An 18,067-nucleotide genomic window follows, 5' to 3' on the forward strand; every position below is an offset into this window, starting at 1 on the left:
ACATGTATTGTTTTTATACGAAATAAACCACGATTAAATTGAATTGAAAATAAAAAAAAGGACAAATATCATGATATTAAAATCTTTTCCTTTCCTTTTATTTACTTTTCTCCTTTTTTGACGGGGGCAGATCCCCGTACAGTCTCCCATAATGATAATATGAAAAGCTAAATCATAATTTGTATCTAATTAAAGTTACTTACATTATGATTCTTCTTCTGAAAGAAACATTACTGTTCTTCAATGAATAAATTTGTGTAATTATCTTTACATCCGCTTATTACTATTCAAGATAGACATTCTCGATGCAGATATTTATGATATTTAAATTATTTCAGATTTTTTTTTACAATGACGTGCAACTGAAAATGCAGGTTTATCACATCATCAGTTCACTTATTTGCATATAATTATGCATATCACAATACACAACATTGTTATTATAATTTTGTCAACTTTCAACCATACCTTTACTTGTTTCATCGCATAAGCTAGGGTGGTATATGATAGTTGTGTCTTTCCAAAAAGTGTTTCGACATCTGATTAAAATGAGACAAATAAAAATCGATTCCCTTGGTGTTGAGGATAAGGTATTTGCTGACAAAATTTGAATTAATATAGAATTGATACAATAGGCTTATAAATTTCGTTTAAAAATGATTACCCTAAATAATATCCCCCCCATAATCATTATTGGTGAAATAAAGACATTATGTATTGAAATAAAATAAAGATGCATTCTATTTTAAGTTATTATTTTTAATATTCAACCATTTAAATGTCATGAAATATGTAAATTTCAAGTTAACATTATTATTATCTACATTTAAAAAAGAATGGATGAAGAAAAAAAGAGGCACTGCTCGGATTCGAACCGGGGATCTCCTGTTTACTAGACAGGCGCTTTAACCAACTAAGCCACAGCGCCAGACACATTTGCTGCGAGGCACATGTCAAAGTCTAATGTTTACGAAAGCAACTACGTGTAATATTTACCTACGATCCCACAGTTTCACCACTGACTCACTAATTCCACGTTAACATTGTGTATTCACTATTCATATACATGTATTACAAAATGCATACTTCGAATGAAGACAGTTGTCGATGACCTTTTCTAGCTTTGCATGTGTTTTAGTATAATACATTTTCTTTGCGGTATTTTTGATCAACAAAGCTAGTTGAAAAATAGCTTTTTAAATTTTTTAATGAAAATGAAAAATGAAAATCAAATCAAATATATTCTTCGATGATTGACATGTATAACCAATTTGGTAACTATGTATGCCTATACAGAAGCAAAATAGATAAATTAATAAAATATGAAATATTTCAGAGGGTGTCCAACATCGCATTTGCAATGGTTTTCTTCACACTGCATAAACAAAAATTAATTGTTTCCAGACTTTAAGAAAAATTAGTTTTAGCCCGTTTGATTATAAGCTGTACTTTGACTATAAAAAAAACGAGTAGGCGTCTCCATGAACGATGTGCAGAACGAAATGAAATAGAGTTTAGAAGTAGGCATCCTACTAACTTTTGAGACAATCAATTGATCTGTATGAAATATCAAATCCACCTCAGCGCAGGGACATCGTATTATGATCGGACATGGGTATTATGATGGGGGCAGGTGGGGGGGGGGGGGGGGGACGAGACAGCACTTCTTTACTTTTCTCTTCCCTCCCTTCTTCCTTTTTGTTAAATTTTCGGTCCCTTTTTCTTTTCTTAAAAGCATAAAAAGATTTTGGGGTGGATTCCATGATATAGAACACAAGAATTAGAGAATGTGTTTTTACAAATTTTACAGAAGCACTATTTTGACGGGTATATGGTGTCCAAGGTTGTTATTACATTTTGTTGTATGGATGCAAATTAATTGTCCACCTAATTCATTCGTCATAATCCTTTTCCGGCAATCTACGATTGAAAAGATGAATCGGAAACTTTCAAAGTTTGTAATTCCGACCACCGGACAACCGGAAGTAGTTTAACGTCAGGTCAACGTCCGCCAATGGAAGCGTTATATAATTTGACATGTTGCTTTGAAAATAGTTCCGAGTTGGTCTTTTTGGCACCGTCATCATTCTAGCTTTCACCCACTTACCATATTTGGTTAACCTATAATTTTGTTTAATTATTCAGAATTTCAAAGACAAAAATATGAAAAAAGAAAATGTGAAAAGGAAATTAGAAGAATAAAGAATAGCATCTACAACCCCTGTTAAACAACATCATTGGTCACGTTAAAACCCCCCTTGGCATGGATGGCACAAACCTCGATTTCTTCAAAGAGCCCTCCAAGACAGGCCTCTTGAAGGGCCATCATGGTATCCAGTTAAAACTGAGCAATGGCGCAGATTCAGGGGGAGGGGCACATAAGGCCCGCCCCACCCCCTTTGAGAGCCATAAAAGATTTGCAGTGGAAAATGTCTGGCATACACATTTTTTTGTGACATAAGCCATCTTCCTTCGGGAGTAAGTCCCTTTGTTTTGCTTGTCATGTTTTAAAGTATTTTTAAGTAAATCCAATCGACTTTGGGTAAAATTTCTCTCTTACTACGGTAGATTTCTATAGGACAGGAGAACTGCATTAAAATTATTGTTCAAATACAGGACACTAAAAAATAGCTTCCATTTGCATCGTGCTTCATGCTGATCAATTCTAGCTGAAGTTACACCAAACCCGAATTCTCCCAAGTAAATTCGGACTGATTCTGCCCAAATACGGCCTGAGTCGGATGGTTTCGGTGGATTCGAATGTTCCCGAATCCCTTCCGAAATTTTCTCGCATTCGCGAAGGGAGAACAGCGGAATACTCCCGAAACCACCCGAATACGTGCATTCGGATGAATTCGCAGCTGATTCGGTTCCGGCGTAACCCTAGCTTATAATATGAGACAGAATTCAACGCATGAAATATGCATCCTGGCATATTTCACACGACAATTATGCTTATTTTCACTATAATTAGAAAAGGATTTCAATTATGCATATATTGTAATAAATAATGCTCGAAAAACAACTTGGAATCATAATAACAACGAATAGATTTATAAGGGTTATCATCATTCGATATACCGTAGAGCAATTAAAATAATCAGTCATGTCAATGGCAATTAACACAGAATGCGTGTCGTTCAAGATCTATCCAATCAACCCTCATATCTGATTTCTCGGTAAAACGGTATACACTCCCCTATCTGTATCACCAGATCACCATCAGGAAAAGGGTTATCTGTATTACTAAAAAGATAATCTGATAGAAGGAGGAAGGTATCTGCTAACTTCCTCTTTTTCTAAGTGCGACCTGCCAAAATATTCTTGATTTCAACATAGTAGTTATTTTGCAGTAGGTTGCCAGATCAGCAACAGAAGAACGAAAGTTAGCAGAGTAAAATTAACATAACTACAACGTAATGACCAGTTCAATGTATAGACCTCAGTAAGAAATCAACATAATATTTCCTGTATATTAAAATAGTCCTATTACTTGAACAATACATACATTTTATGATTTTCATCTTTCTTCAACCAATTGCAATCTTTATGAATAACCAGAAGGGTAAATTGCATAATTCGACCTTATAATGTATCTCGATTACTAATAGACCAGCATTGTAATTATATTCATTTTATTTATTGTATTGTGTAATGATATTAATACATGCACATGTTTTTTTACTTTTTAACTATGATAATACGAGTCTTCGGACTTTTGTCATGTAATCATTTTTCACAATAAGACCAGAATTGAATTGAATATTTATATTGTATGAATATGTATCACTCAGGTACTTGTTTATAAAATCTGACATTTCATCGTTGCTCTTAATATGCACCAATTCTGGAAACATTTCACATGTTGATATTAATGTTTTACATAAATTCAGTCAAAATTGTATTCGATTATCATTCAACAAGAGAAAACAAATGTCAAAACATTAGACTGCAATGAAAACATATAATTGTCGATTGCAGATAAAACCTAAATGAAATTAAGATTAAATAGGATACATATATATTTATAATCAATAAATAAAAAACACAAAAAACATCCTCATCAGAAAAATATACATGTAAAAGATATAGATAGTTCAGTACTAGTCAGTGCTTCAGCACTTTAGACATATCTATTCTTTCTGTTAAAAATTTAAGGGTTTAATGTTTTGACAAAAAAAATAATTTATGCAAAGACGCCTTCAGAAAGAAAGGTTAGTTTTAATTTTGAGGCCTTTCATGTACAATGTCAATGACTTGACCATGAATCGAACCACTGGTCCCACATCCTCGAAACAGGGGCTATTATGTGTTTGGTCTGGTGCTATACACAGGTAGCTAACCAGCTAGAAAAAACAACTATTTTTTAAACAAAATGACAAAATAACGTCTTTCGGGGGAAACATGTCAATGTGCTTACAGTGCTTATAACCCAACGGTCTCATGCGTCGCTGCCGAAACGAAAATGAGCAGGATTTTCGGCGCAGATTATTATTGTTATGATTCTGTTAATCCATATGACACGCGCCTTGCTCGACGAACAATTAATATTGTAACCCCCGCGGCCACCGTACCAACAACGCCTGTTACTGACAGTCCTACAGCCAGAGGTACATTGACCGCTTCCCCGCCTCCCGAAACCGACGCCGACGTCGAATTCAACGACGACTGTGAAGATGATAATGCATCTGTGACTGGAGATGTGATATTACCTGTACTTCGTGTTAAGTTTGAATTTAGCGTTGTTGCTATTGTGGAGCGGGATACATCTGACGATACCTCCATGTCGGTGGTCGATGAATTCGATGTATGCGACGATGACGAAACAGATATTGATGTTGTTGTTGTTGATGATGATGATGATGATGATAACGTTGACGCGACACCAATACCTGTTGTAGGTATATCCGTAAGGTTTCTATCAGTTACAATCTCTACTGTAGACACATATGATGTTTCAGATGATTCATCTGTTGACGAAGGTTTGAATTTGGTCGATTCTGTCGACAACGTCGCTGTTCTTGTGGTCAATGCTTGGCTTGTATCCAAGTCATAATTTTCGGTTACAGCGGATGTTACCATTCCTGTGCTAATCGAATACACTGACGTCTCTAGATCAGTAATACTTTCTCCTGTTGATACACTAGAAGTTGCTGCTTCAGTTGTCATGGTTGTAATAATGCGTTTTGTTGTGTCCATCGTGCTCATATATCCAGTATTTGTACCATCGTCTCCCAGTCTGGTCGTTGAACTCTGGGTCACAATGCCGTTCGTCTCGGAAGTCATCGGGTCTGCACCTGAAGGTGTGTATGGCCCATTAGTACTTTCTTCAGTTGATAACCCAATTACGACACTTGTGATGATATTATGAGTTGATTGGCTTACAACCCCTGTGACTGTAGCGATCTCCTCTGTTGTGGTAACACTCTGCGTAACAAACTGCTTCGTTGTAGATCTTGATGATACCTCTACGGTTGTCCCTTCCGTAGTTGAAGAGATTGGATCTATTTGCTGTGTTGTTTGATCTGATTCGGTGGATTTAAACGAAGTCGATGTCTCAGGTAGTGTCGAATAGTCTTCGGACGATGGAAAGTCCGTCTCTATAGAGGTATCGGTTGATGAGATGTCGGAGACAACATCCGTTGCTGTTGTGGAAAAGTCATCAAAATAAGTCGTAATGGTGTTTGGCGGAGTTGTTGGCAAAGTCGTTGGAAACGTCATTGGATGAGTAGCAGTCGTCATAGAAAGCGAATCTGTTGTCAATTCTGGAATGCCTGAGGTAACTAAAGTCAGCGATTCTATTGTAGAACGAGACAACGTCGAATGTGTCTGCTCTGTCGACTGCTGCGTCTCCGACTGCGTCGTCAACTTCGAACCAGATGTCACATCTGTGCCTGTATTCATGGTATTTGACGTTCCAGCATTCGTCATCTCATTCGTTACTCCCGAGACTGATGTCGTAGCCGCTGTCACAGAGGGAACAGGGCTTCTTCTAAAGCAAGGTGAAGGATCGGTTGTTGATTCACCGGCCGTAGGGTTCGTTGCCAATCGTCTTGACATCGTGCTCATCCCTCTTGTTTCTTGACCTTTGAATTTTGTCGTTTGTTCAGATATAAGTGATGTTGAATCGTATGATGTTGGAAGATCAGTTGAGGTGTCGATAAACTGTGGAGTGCCTTTGATGGTTGGCGTAGAAGTGATGTGGTCGATATTGCCATGGTGAGCTGCGGTACCTATGGTAATACCGCGATAAGAACTGCGTCCTCGAAGGAATCTCGAAAGAGTGTCGCCTATGGAATACAATAAACAAAATACAATGAATTTTGGCTTGAACAAAACTATTTTAGTTTCGAAAAAGTCTCAATGTAAAAAACAAAACAATATAAGTGGTATTATTTTTTAAATTCAGGTTATACTTTGTAAGAATGAAATTTTTTAACGTCAACGAGAGGACAATACGCCACAATAGGTGCACTTATCTTTATCATGTTTATATATTTGAATACACAGTTACAAGCAAGAGTCTCTGTGCTTTCGTTATCGCAAAATGTGAGCGAAAACCATTCCTCAAATAAGATGAAAAAAAAAATACTTCCTTACAAAATTCAAATCATCATCACCACAATCATCATTATGATAACCATACAGTATTATCATTCCCGTCATTATCAGTTATCATTCTCCTCCTTATCCTCTTTCTATTTAACATTGTCACCATGAAATTCACCACCACTATAATCATCGTCATCATCATGATCATCATCAAGAAGAAGAAGAATAGCTTCAACTTCATCACCAACATCAACACCCTCCACATCGTGTCATCCCCATGCAACACCTATTACATGTATTACCTGGTAAAATCTGACATACTTCTCCACGGTATCCTCCGGTACAGATGCAGGTAAAAGTTGGGCCATTGCCGAAACATAACCCTCCATTATTGCAAGGTGAGCTTGCACAGCTGTCATCTAAGACAGAATTTAAAAAGAACACAATTGATATGCCATTTGTTGGAAATTCCACTCATATTGGTATTTACGTTAATAGAAAAAAAACACCGTACCCTAAAAGTCTTTTAAGGGGTTCATGGGTTCATTTTGTCAAAACTGTGGGTTTCGTTGACTGAAATGGTTGGTCATAAAGGGGAGAATGGGGGGGGGGGGGAAGGGGTATGGTGCTGATCACACACATCCAACCCTCATCTTACGGTCCTGCTTTTCATCATAAAATACTATAAAATATTACAACTGAAATTCTGAATAACGTCATAGATTTTCGTTATTAGGACTGTAGTATCACCTTGGACCTAAATAATAATACTCCTTTAAACTCGATAGTAATACTTCTTTAAACTCGATGGATACTTACGTATAATTGTTATTTCGACGTTTCGAATCATCACAAAGGTATCCTGCGACGGAACCGTACTTTTAGCCAGAAACTGCACCTTTAAAAATAAAAATAGGTAGTTTTCTTTGTTGCATAAGTACGGATTAATTCAATGTGTTATAATAAATATCATTATCGTGATTATCAACATCATCACCACCATTATCATCATCATCAGCAGCAGCAGCAGCAGCATCATCAGCAGCAGCATCATCAGCATCATCATCAGCACCATCATCATCAGCATCATCATCATCACCAGCATCAGCATCATCAGCATCATCATCATCATCAGCATCATCAGCATCATCATCATCATCAGCAGCTGCAGCAGCATCATCATATCAGCATCATCAGCAGCAGCAGCATCATCATCATCATCATCATTATTATTATTACTATCATTAACATGCTTATCATTACTAGCATTATTATTATTAGACCCAATATACCATTTTAAGCGAGTTTAATAATAGGTTGATTACGTAATAGACGCGACATCACCATTCGTAATAAACTAGATTTTATCATACCGATAACGGTGGTAATTTCAACTATTCATTTTCTTGAATCAGTATCTTAATTACTTCCTGTCTCGAAAAAAATACAAACCATGTTGACAACAGTAAGTTTTGAACTACCTTTCCAGAAAATGTATTCAAGTTTGTAATAACCATCTCTTTTCCCATCTCACCGCAAATCTTGAAACGCCTCCCTGTGCAAGCACCAATGATGATGTCACCCACGAGTTCGTAGGTCCATTTGTGTGCCATACGTCGTTGAAATCCTCTTCATTTTTTGACCATCGCACAGATAAGGTATTTGGAAGATCACCTTGGTTGTGATCCGAGAGCTGGTATTGAAATCCAATCTCAATTGTGTCGGTGGTGGCAGCATTCACTTCTTGGCTTTGGAGTATTGCAGCCGTGTCGTTGTCCGTGTTTTGGCTTATTGTGACGTAGGCGTAGGATTTGAGTTCTGTGAGGGATTAATGTGTTACTAATTAATTAGATATCGATCATAGTAATTACATACGTTACACACACTTGTAGATGTCATATCAATCAAAGGCAGTAACTGTAGTTTAAAAAAAAAACGTATTGTATAAGACTCGTATGGTAAGGTGCCGAACGTGTAAAATTTTAGGGGAGAGAGGGGGAGAGAGAGAGAGAGAGAGAGAGGGGGGGGGGGGGGAGATTTAGCATTAAACAAGTCAGCATAATATACCAATCAATGAATTTGCTTAATCTCTTTAAGTAATTAATCCATTTAACGGTCTATCCATTCTTAAATTTAATTTACTTATTCACCTTTTTGTTGGTCTTATTTTCCCCATTTTCCTATTTTTGGGGGTAAATTCATGAGTGTATTGATAACAATGTTAATAATGAGTATATTGGCACCACCACCACCATATCTTTTACATCAACTACTACTACTACTACTACTACTACTACTACTACTACTACTACTACTACTACTACTACTACTACTACTACTACTACTACTACTACTACTACTTCTACTACTTCTACTACTACTACTAACTACTACTACTACTACTACTAACTACTACTACTACTACTACTACTACTACTACTACTACTACTACTACTACTACTACTACTACTACTACTACTACTATACTACTATTACTTCTACTACCACCACCACTACCACTACTACTACCACCACCACTACTACTACTACTACTCTGTAAAAAATGAAGTGCTAATTTAGCACTTACAGTGCTTGTATAGTGACTGCACTGTAAGTGCTAAATTAGCACTTCATTTTTTTACAGTGTACTACTACTACTACTACTACTACTACTACTACTACTACTACTACTACTACTACTACTACTACTACTTCTACTACTACTACTACTACTACTACTACTACTACTACTACTACCGATAGTTTCAATTTTAAGCTTCATTATCATGTTACACTTGTTCTTTAAGTATTTTCAATTGTGTATGTATAGATCTATGTATGCAGACTCTTTGAAATAATCAGCTTTGCTGAAAAGCCTATCCATCCTATGTCAGGATAATATAATTATCTCAAAATTCCACGACATTCTCAACCAAAATAATCACATTTTCTATATGTTACGAAAAAAAATCTCCAGCATAGAATGGACATAAATTTTGTTGTAGCTTTCTGATATGATCACAAGTCGTGAGAGAGGGCGCTAGATATCATAAATGGTAAAAATTCCAGTTTTCACACAAAATTAGAGGTCGTTTTCATGTTTGTAAGATTTGAATGTTATATGATATTCAAGTATATTATATTCAACCCATTGAACCTTTCCCAAATCTTACAGGCTTTAAGTGATTCACCAACCCAAAATTGAATTAGACATGGGAAGGAGGGGGGGGGGGGGGGTGGGCGTACATTGAGTACACTGCCAATACTATTATATCCTTCCCAATTCCAAACCCCCTAAAACCAGTGATTGAGATTACGAATGTCATGCCCGTGTACATCGTACCAGTTAAAGGGAAGAATTCCCCGATCATACCTTCAGGCGAGGAGGATGAGGATGTATTGGGGTCACGGGAGCTCCTCCACCGGGGCCCCGACCCGACGCTGATCCAGTCACACAGACCCGACTGGAAAGTGCAACTCTGCCCCAGGGAAACTGCATCGAATGAATAACAATAATGTGATAGCGAGAAGGATGTTGTTTCTCCGTTAACATGGTTAATAGAGAGAGTCTTGACAATGAAAATAAGCAGAATGGGTATCAAAGAGTGAGAGAGAAAAAGGTAGAAGAGGTGGGGGTGCTCCTAACAATTGTACATTTTGATAGACACACGAATGAGTCAGAGATGGGGACAACATTCAAAGAAAATTGACGAAGGAGCCTGTTTTTATAAAAAAATTACCACCATGGTACATTTGTCATCATTAAGGAAACCCTGCATTGTGATTGGCTGTTGTCCCTTGTAACCACTATATGGCAGTTACCGTAGTTGTAAAGTCTTTGTAAAATAGTCCCAGTAAATCAAAGGTCAAATCCACCCCATAAAAATGTTAATTTGAGTAAAATAAAAATAGAGAAAAATCAAACTACCAAAATGCAGAAAATTTCATCAAAATCGGATGTAAAAAAAAAAGTTATGACATTTTAATTTTTTTTTTATTTTTCACAAAACAGTGATATGCACAATTCAAATGAGACAGTCGATGATGTCCCTCACTCACTATTTCTTTTGTTTTTTATTGTTTGAATTATACAATATTTCATTTTTTTATTGATTTGACAATAAGGACCAACTTGACTGAATCATGTAGTATTAAACAATGCTCATTCCACATGTTCAGGGAGGAATTAATCGTTGTTTCACTTGACGATGAGGAGAAAAATAGGATATTCCCTGTTTTATATAATAAAATACAAAAGAAATAGTGAGTGGATGACGTCATCAGTCTCCTCATTTGCACACCCAACAGCATAACTTTAAAATGTCATGACTTTCTTATTTTGCATCCGATTTTGATGAAATTTTCAGTGTTATGCTTGTTGGATTTTTCTCTTTTTATTCAAATCAACTTTTCGTTGGGGGTGGACTTGTCCTTTAAGCAGATGCATATCCAATAAGTCGTATTCGAAAAGGTAATATTAGCGCTGATTTCTCTTTTTTTAATTCACCATTTTCTGAAAAAATAATTTAACTCCCAGAGTGGTTGTATTTCAAGTTTAAATTTTATTTGACTAATCTCGAACAAAATCGAAATACTGGTCTAAATCTGAAATGCAAATAGTTTCTTTAAATCAATTCGGTTGTTACTAACACTCTTCGTGTACATATTTCGTATGATAATATATGAGTCCTCTTGGCATGCTTGGTTTCAGATTCCTCCGTTTGTTGTTTATTTTCATGAGCAAAGTCATATTGCGATATTCCACCGCACACATAACGATTGGTCTGCGACCCGATTTTGGAATAAAACGTAGTAGAATTTGATTATGCTAATATCGACATGGAATATCTTAGTGTCACTGGCGGATCGGGGGGGGGGGGGGGGCAAAGCCGGCCCGTTCCCCCCCCCCCGCCCTTGAGAGGCACATTTAAAATTTGTAATGTAAAAATATCGTTCAAACAGAAGTGTGACCCCCCCTTTGGAAGTGAAGACCTTTTTTTGCTTGTCAATTTTTACCATGGACGAAATGTCCTTATTTTTTGTTGAAAATCCCCCCCTTTTTTTTTTGGGGGGGGGGGGGGCCTTGTCAAAATTTTTCTCAGGAAAATGTGCCCCCCTCCCGTTGGAAGATCCTGTGGATCCGCCCCTGCTTAGTGTGTAATGTTCTAAATTATCGTACGAAAACCTATGCTCAAATCTGTGACGATTCTATCATCCTAATTAGAATACAAGTGAATTCAACATCTATTCGTAATGACGTCACATGTAAGATTTGCTACGAATTGAAACAAATTTGGCTTTTACTCCAAAATAAAGACTTGCAATCATCCGAAATTGTTATTCTTTCACTTAGTTTGAAGCTCAAATAAAAGGATACTTTTCATTCACATTTTCAGAAAAAAAAATGAGCAAAATGCGATTTGTTCCAAAAATCGGATCGTGAACCAGTCGTAAGGTGTGCGGTGGCTTCAAAACATATAAATTATGTTAGGATGCCAACGTTCTCACCATTGTAGATGTTTTATTTTATATAGAGCATTATCGAATCATGATGATGGTGGAATTCGCCTATTAATTTAGTCGATGTATACTTTTATTACTCTCTCTCAAAGCACCCTTTTATCATAAATCGGAGAGCTTATTTGTAATTTTTTATTTTTTTATTTCAATAATCTTAACATAATAAAAAAGTAATCGATGGCAGTTGGAACCTTTTGGACAGCATGCATTATGTGCATCGATGTCTTTATCTAAACAATATTGTACACCTAAATTTGTATCCCATGTAATAACGGATTATTCTGATTTTGTTAATATATGCCCCTATACAAGACAAGTGGCTAGTGCTAATTTCCCATTGAGGCCTTTAACAACATAATCCTATAAATCAGAGGTTGAATATCCTGATCATTAAATTTTGTCATGTTGATAGTAACATTATATTCTACAGGTACGCTCAACAAAACATGTGTAAGGAAGTTGGGCATGCTTGAAAACATCGTCATCGAAAGACATGAAAGTATACATGAAATTATGAGTGTTAACTGAGCGATTTACTTTCCATTTCGACACAAAGTAGGCCTACGACAGAGAGTGACTTACTTCAATAACCATGTCATTAGCCATTTCTGCTTTACAAACTTTTTTTGGGGGGGGGTGGGGGAAGAAACTAACACAATCATAATTGTTTTTGCTGGATTTTTTCATACGAATACTTTGTTATCATGATTTGATCCCAAAAGTAAACCGGACATACGTTAATTGAATATTTCTGTTTTTCAATCAACTTTTCATGTAATGAAATCGTATCTTGAAAGTAGTTGCGAGTAGAGTTTTACTCAAGAAACCGAAGATAACGTAATATAACCGTATTAATGAAAACATATTTAATCGTGTAGCACCTTTCTAAGTAGGGACTAAAATCACTACCACGCACTACAAAATAAACCAGAAACGGTAAAGACGGTCAGACAACCATGGCCTTGTAACCTCTCCAAATTGATGCCCAATTTTGAATCAACAGGAGCAGAAACCTACCTCGAAATGTCGCAAAGATGATTCCAAGATGGCACAGAAGACCTAACGTCGTATCGTGCTTCATGCTGCTCAAACACGTAAAATACAAGGCATCAAGTCACAGAGGCAACGATGAAGAGTCACCAAGGTTGAGGATCGCCTGTCTATAACCACCAAGTCGTTTGGTTCCGCACCTTTCTTTGCGAAACGTAGCTATCTCTTGCTCATCTTCATTCGGTGCCCATTAGAACGTCAGGTTACGTGTTAAACTTCATAACGCATTCATCCTGACTAATGCTACAGTCACACTGATGGAACCGATACCAAACCGACCGATGATCTGTCATTGGTAATAACGTGATACCTTGTGTCGGTCTGGGGTCCGTTACGCTCGTGTGGCTGTATCATAAAGGTATAAATCATACTGTTTGGGTGTTTACGGAAACGCGAATCTGAATAAAGTGTTATTAGCTAACAGGAATCCGCCTCATGCAAGCATGTCAAGGTGTTCGATATGAATGAACACCAGCGAAAAGTAATACAAAATAACCACTTCATTTTTCGTCAGTACAGATTTTAACAAAGTGGCGTTATCAGGCAAATATTTCAGGGGGGGGGGGGGGCAGAGTTTTGGGTATGGTGCACAGATATGGAAAATTTGCAAGCGAGCCCTAAATAATTTTTTTTAATCTGATGCTCGGTGTTGTAACAAATTTAGGGTTTTTCCTTCAATTGGCCAGATAAAAACACATGAGCGATTGGTATAATGTTGAAAATACAATGATTTTAGCCCAAAATATCACTTTTGTGGGAATTTAGGGGCAACAACCGTAAGCCCCAACGATTACGTCAGCAAATTTATAAAATATAGGTTCAGTTTTAATCCTACACACGTGACCCGAAAAAATGCCCCACAAAATTATCGTAAAAAATATTTTTGTGTCCATCCTCGTTATAACTACCGAAATTAGATAACAATTTCTGAATAGAAGGATTAATAAAGTTCAATTAGATATTCATTAACATCTTCCACTTCCTCTTCCTTACTGTATATAACAGAAATGGGCAATAAAGGGAAGAAAAACTTTATATTTTTAAAGAGACATCCCATCTTAGCCTCGTTTCTTCTGAAATATTTTTGGGGCATGTTCCTGTAATCCATGTGTCCGCCCTTAATTTAGAAGAGCCGTTTCGGGAAATTACCTGGAGTATAGGAACCATTATGTTGTTTGCGTGGGTAAGGTTAAAGAATACAAAAGAATAGATGAAGAAGATATAAAATGTATTGGTGTCGGACAGCGGACATAGCGTCATTATAATCACGGTGATTATATTTATGTTTACAATTTTATGATGTGTCGTCATAGCAGCATAGATTTCTCCTGGAATCTTGGTGTGTAGTAATGGGCAACGGAAGTGTTAGCCAAAGTCTGTTGACACAAAGTTAACGCAGTAAAAATTGAAAAAAAATGTCAACACTTTTTATTTGTATATCAGTATCTATACCAATTTCTTTACTTTCAATCCATGTTATCATTTGACTTGTTGATATTTCGTTTGCAATGATTTGAAAAGACTATTTATTTTTTATATTTCAAAGGAAAGTGGGAATGGGGAGGGGGAAGGGACAAATATCGTACACAGCAATTGCCCGGTCACACCTTCTAAACCGACCGATGGTAGGCTTGATCCGGGGGCTTGATGTGTCATTGAATATAACCGTAAGGAATAGTTTGATCGGTCCGGAGTCGTTTCTGTTTGTGTGACTGGGAGAGACATGAAGAGTAGGAAGGAAGGGACAGAAGGAGAGAGAGAGAGAGAGAGAGGGGGGGGGGGCAGAGAGTAAGAGAGAGAGAGAGAGTGAGGGGACGGGGGGAGGAGGAAGGGGAGGGGTGGTGGGGGTTGCAATTAAAAGAACAGTTGAATATTTCTGGTATTGGGTTCCATACATAGCTCGGAGGTAAAGAACAAACCGATCCGGATTCCAGGTATGAGCATCGCGCCCTCTACCCCAAGGGGCTGTTCAGTCTCTATCCTGACTTTGATGAGATACAGCTTTGTGAAATTACAAAATCAAAGTGCTATTTTCAAGTCTCAAAATTAGCCATGTAGCTTTGATACCTAACCCATTGCCAACTAGCCTGCAGGCAAACCCTGATTGGAACTTTGATCAACAAGTGTGCCTCCACGCAAAGACTAGCACATACAAAACTTGCTGTGCCTTCAGTACACAAGGCATGAGTAGGCTGCACATTCAGACCCATAACTCGAGTGAAGGGTTTGCCCAGCAGACTAATTGCCAACTGGAACCGGGTGATGTCTGTACAAATTATATGTGAATCACAGAATTCAGTTGTCAACGGATCGCTAACAATCAACCATTGACCCCCAAAATAGTTCAATGCCAACGATAACTCATACCCTAATTTACGATAATTACGCTCCTTGCTGGCCCCCTTCTTCTCGTTATTCCCTGTCCGCCTCTCCGGCCCTTGTTCTTATTCTTATACCTTTTCTCCTTCACTCTCTTCTTCTTCTTCTTCATTTTCTTCTCCTTCTCCTTCTTCTCATTATCTCATTTTCTTTTCCTCCTTCTTTCTCCTGTTCATTCTTCAAAATAGTGACATGAGTATTTGCCTTAAATTTAGCAATGACATACGCTCCTCTCATTGAATTTCTAGATATATCATAAGTACGAAAACATAATTTCACAAAAAACAACAGAGAATAAGTGAAGGAATAAACAATGATAAACGAATAAAGTATTACATAATAATGATAAGATGAGGGTCCATTTCATTGCCACAAAATCTAATACGAATTATATTTGACAAGCCTTCTTTTTTCAACTCTAACTTCGATCATCACTTTTTAACATTTCAAGGAATTTGAATGAAAAAAAGTAAGCAATCTACGACCACGAAGGGACTCGAACCCTCAATCTTCTGATCCGAAGTCAGACGCCTTCTCCATTAGGCCACGCGGCCGGCTTTATTTCAAATGCGGAACTAATGATACATAGCCTTGCATACATCGGATCAAAGTTCATTTGCAATAACTTCATGCAATCACATTCTTAATCATCTGATATAAGGTATCGATATTTAATCATTATTTACCTTCGCCGAAATATTTTACTGAAATTTGCTCTTTGACATGTTATCTATCTAATTGCTCTGATTTAATCATATTTATAATCACCAGTATTCGATTGTTAATAAATCATATCTATATAAAACAATCCTTACCATAAAAAGATTTTTTTTTACATTTATCAGTAATACAAATATACAATACAATATGTTTTAACAACTGAATGATTTTTATACACGTACATTATTCTGAATACCTGAATGCTCTTTGCTTAGAAGTATCTACGAAAGTCCTATTTTTTATTTTTTATTCAATTTATTGCCAAAAATTGTTTTATTTAATCAGAATATATATATTTTTTGTCTTCAAATATTAAAAAAAAATGCATCTTTAGTTCTTAAATTTTAAATACTGAATAAAATACGTCAATTTTTATCAAGTGTGGACAAAGACCTAGAGCCTTACAAGGGCACTGTAAACGATGTAAATGGTGCAGTGGCAAATAATTGCAAGAAACATGCATCTATACATTTACAAAATATTCCCACTCTCATTAATTTTAAAACTATTTATTCACATAGAAAGTACAATTCTGTCACGTATTCAAATGAATTTTCACAAATTATGTGAAAACGTCAATTCGTGTACTTAAACAGTTGTTTAAAAAAAATCAGAATGTGGAATACATTTGATATTTATTTGATGGATTGGGCACTTGCTTTACCCGACTCACACTAACGTGATAACAATATGCGGTATGCATTTTAACTGCTAATTATTAGGTCAGATCCACATTGGCATAATTAATTTGAAGTTAATGCCGAACTCTACATGAGTGGAAAATAGGGTTTCAACTTCAACCTTTGTTCTGCACTATGAAGAAAATTATAACCATTAAGCAAGAACAATCGATTTTCTGGGAAGAAGTTATTCCTTTCAACTGTAATATAATCAAGTTTACATACATTTAGTTGTGGCTATATAAAAGTACCTGGCAAGCTTTCAGAATGTCAAGAAAAGCATTTGTAAGAATATATGCATAAAGTTTGAATATGATAGTAAACAGGTCTATTGAACAGTAAATTTTCAATAAGTTTTGATTAAATCGAAATGTCACATTTCCGTATTATGATGATGATGGCCCTGTTATCAGTGAAAGGAAATTGATTCTAATATCAATGAGACGAAACTGCCAATATATCAGGTCTCACAAGCTATACCACGAATTTACCCAGAGCGCCATCTTTGATTCGAATACTTATAGACCTAACTAATTACTACCCTGTAATGTCAAATGGAGTCTTAAGATTTCGTGATTATATGAGACCCCCCCCCACACACAGTGCATTGTATTACATTGTCAATACTTTCTTGTATTTTCTTGTACTTTCTATTTTAAAATTCATTTTCATGATTAATGAACATGCTCTAATATCCGCATTGTCAGGTTGATTTTAGACACCATACAAACGGTCTTTTTCACTCAAACAATATTCTAAAAATTTACGATATTTATCGATTAAATCTTGCGATTCTCATGTATCAGTATAACAACCAAGGGCTACCCTCTATTTTTAACAACATATTTCGAGTCAATAATGAAATTCACCACTACCCAACTAGACAAATCAATTTGTATCACCTGCCAAGGATTCGTACAGCATTTACACAGAACACTTTTATATTTACTGCCCCCAAATTTTGGAATTCCCTTCCCCTCAATACGAGAGAGAGCTTAAGTTTAGGTACATTTAAATTTAAAATTAAAAAATCACTACTTGCCCCCTACTCACAACCAACATCTTCGATTACTTGATAATCATACAGATCCCACCGACCCCTTTCCCCCACTCCCTTTTCCTTATTTGTATTTTCCTTATCGTTATTTGTTGTATCGTATTCTTTC

The 18,067-nt window shown here is 36.5% G+C and overlaps 1 protein-coding gene and 2 non-coding genes across 4 annotated transcripts; all 3 read right to left on the reverse strand.

The window, feature by feature from the left end:
- Nucleotides 1–854: 854 nt before the first annotated feature.
- TRNAT-AGU (transfer RNA threonine (anticodon AGU)) lies at nt 855–928 on the reverse strand. Its single transcript has one exon. It is a non-coding gene; the product is annotated as a tRNA-Thr (tRNA).
- LOC129261543 (mucin-3A-like) lies at nt 929–13,496 on the reverse strand. 2 transcript variants are annotated; one of them, XM_064100260.1, is made up of 6 exons: nt 13,090–13,496; nt 9,926–10,045; nt 8,087–8,370; nt 7,372–7,450; nt 6,855–6,971; nt 929–6,290 (listed from the first exon to the last, which is right to left on the reverse strand). In XM_064100260.1, the coding sequence occupies exons 1-6, from the start codon at nt 13,151–13,153 to the stop codon at nt 4,498–4,500; spliced, it is 2,457 nt and encodes an 818-aa protein (XP_063956330.1). In that variant the 5' UTR covers nt 13,154–13,496; the 3' UTR covers nt 929–4,497. The 2 variants fall into 2 exon arrangements, with proteins under 2 accessions (XP_063956330.1, XP_063956331.1); XM_064100261.1 differs by having other exon boundaries at nt 935–6,290; nt 7,372–7,444; nt 13,090–13,236.
- Nucleotides 13,497–15,982: 2,486 nt separating this feature from the next.
- TRNAR-UCG (transfer RNA arginine (anticodon UCG)) lies at nt 15,983–16,055 on the reverse strand. Its single transcript has one exon. It is a non-coding gene; the product is annotated as a tRNA-Arg (tRNA).
- Nucleotides 16,056–18,067: the final 2,012 nt, after the last annotated feature.

Source organism: Lytechinus pictus, chromosome 5 (genome assembly GCF_037042905.1).
Source record: "Lytechinus pictus isolate F3 Inbred chromosome 5, Lp3.0, whole genome shotgun sequence".
In the NCBI taxonomy this organism is placed as follows: Eukaryota; Metazoa; Echinodermata; class Echinoidea; order Temnopleuroida; family Toxopneustidae; genus Lytechinus; species Lytechinus pictus.

Coding starts and splice junctions, on each gene's coding strand:
- LOC129261543 (XM_064100260.1), bottom strand. CDS start 13,153: ATGAAGCACGATACGACGTTAGGTCTTCTGTGCCATCTTGGAATCATC. Junction 10,046..13,089: donor CATCTTTGCGACATTTCGAG/GTAGGTTTCTGC, acceptor CATTCGATGCAG/TTTCCCTGGGGCAGAGTTGC. Junction 7,451..8,086: donor GAGGCGTTTCAAGATTTGCG/GTGAGATGGGAA, acceptor TTATTTTTAAAG/GTGCAGTTTCTGGCTAAAAG.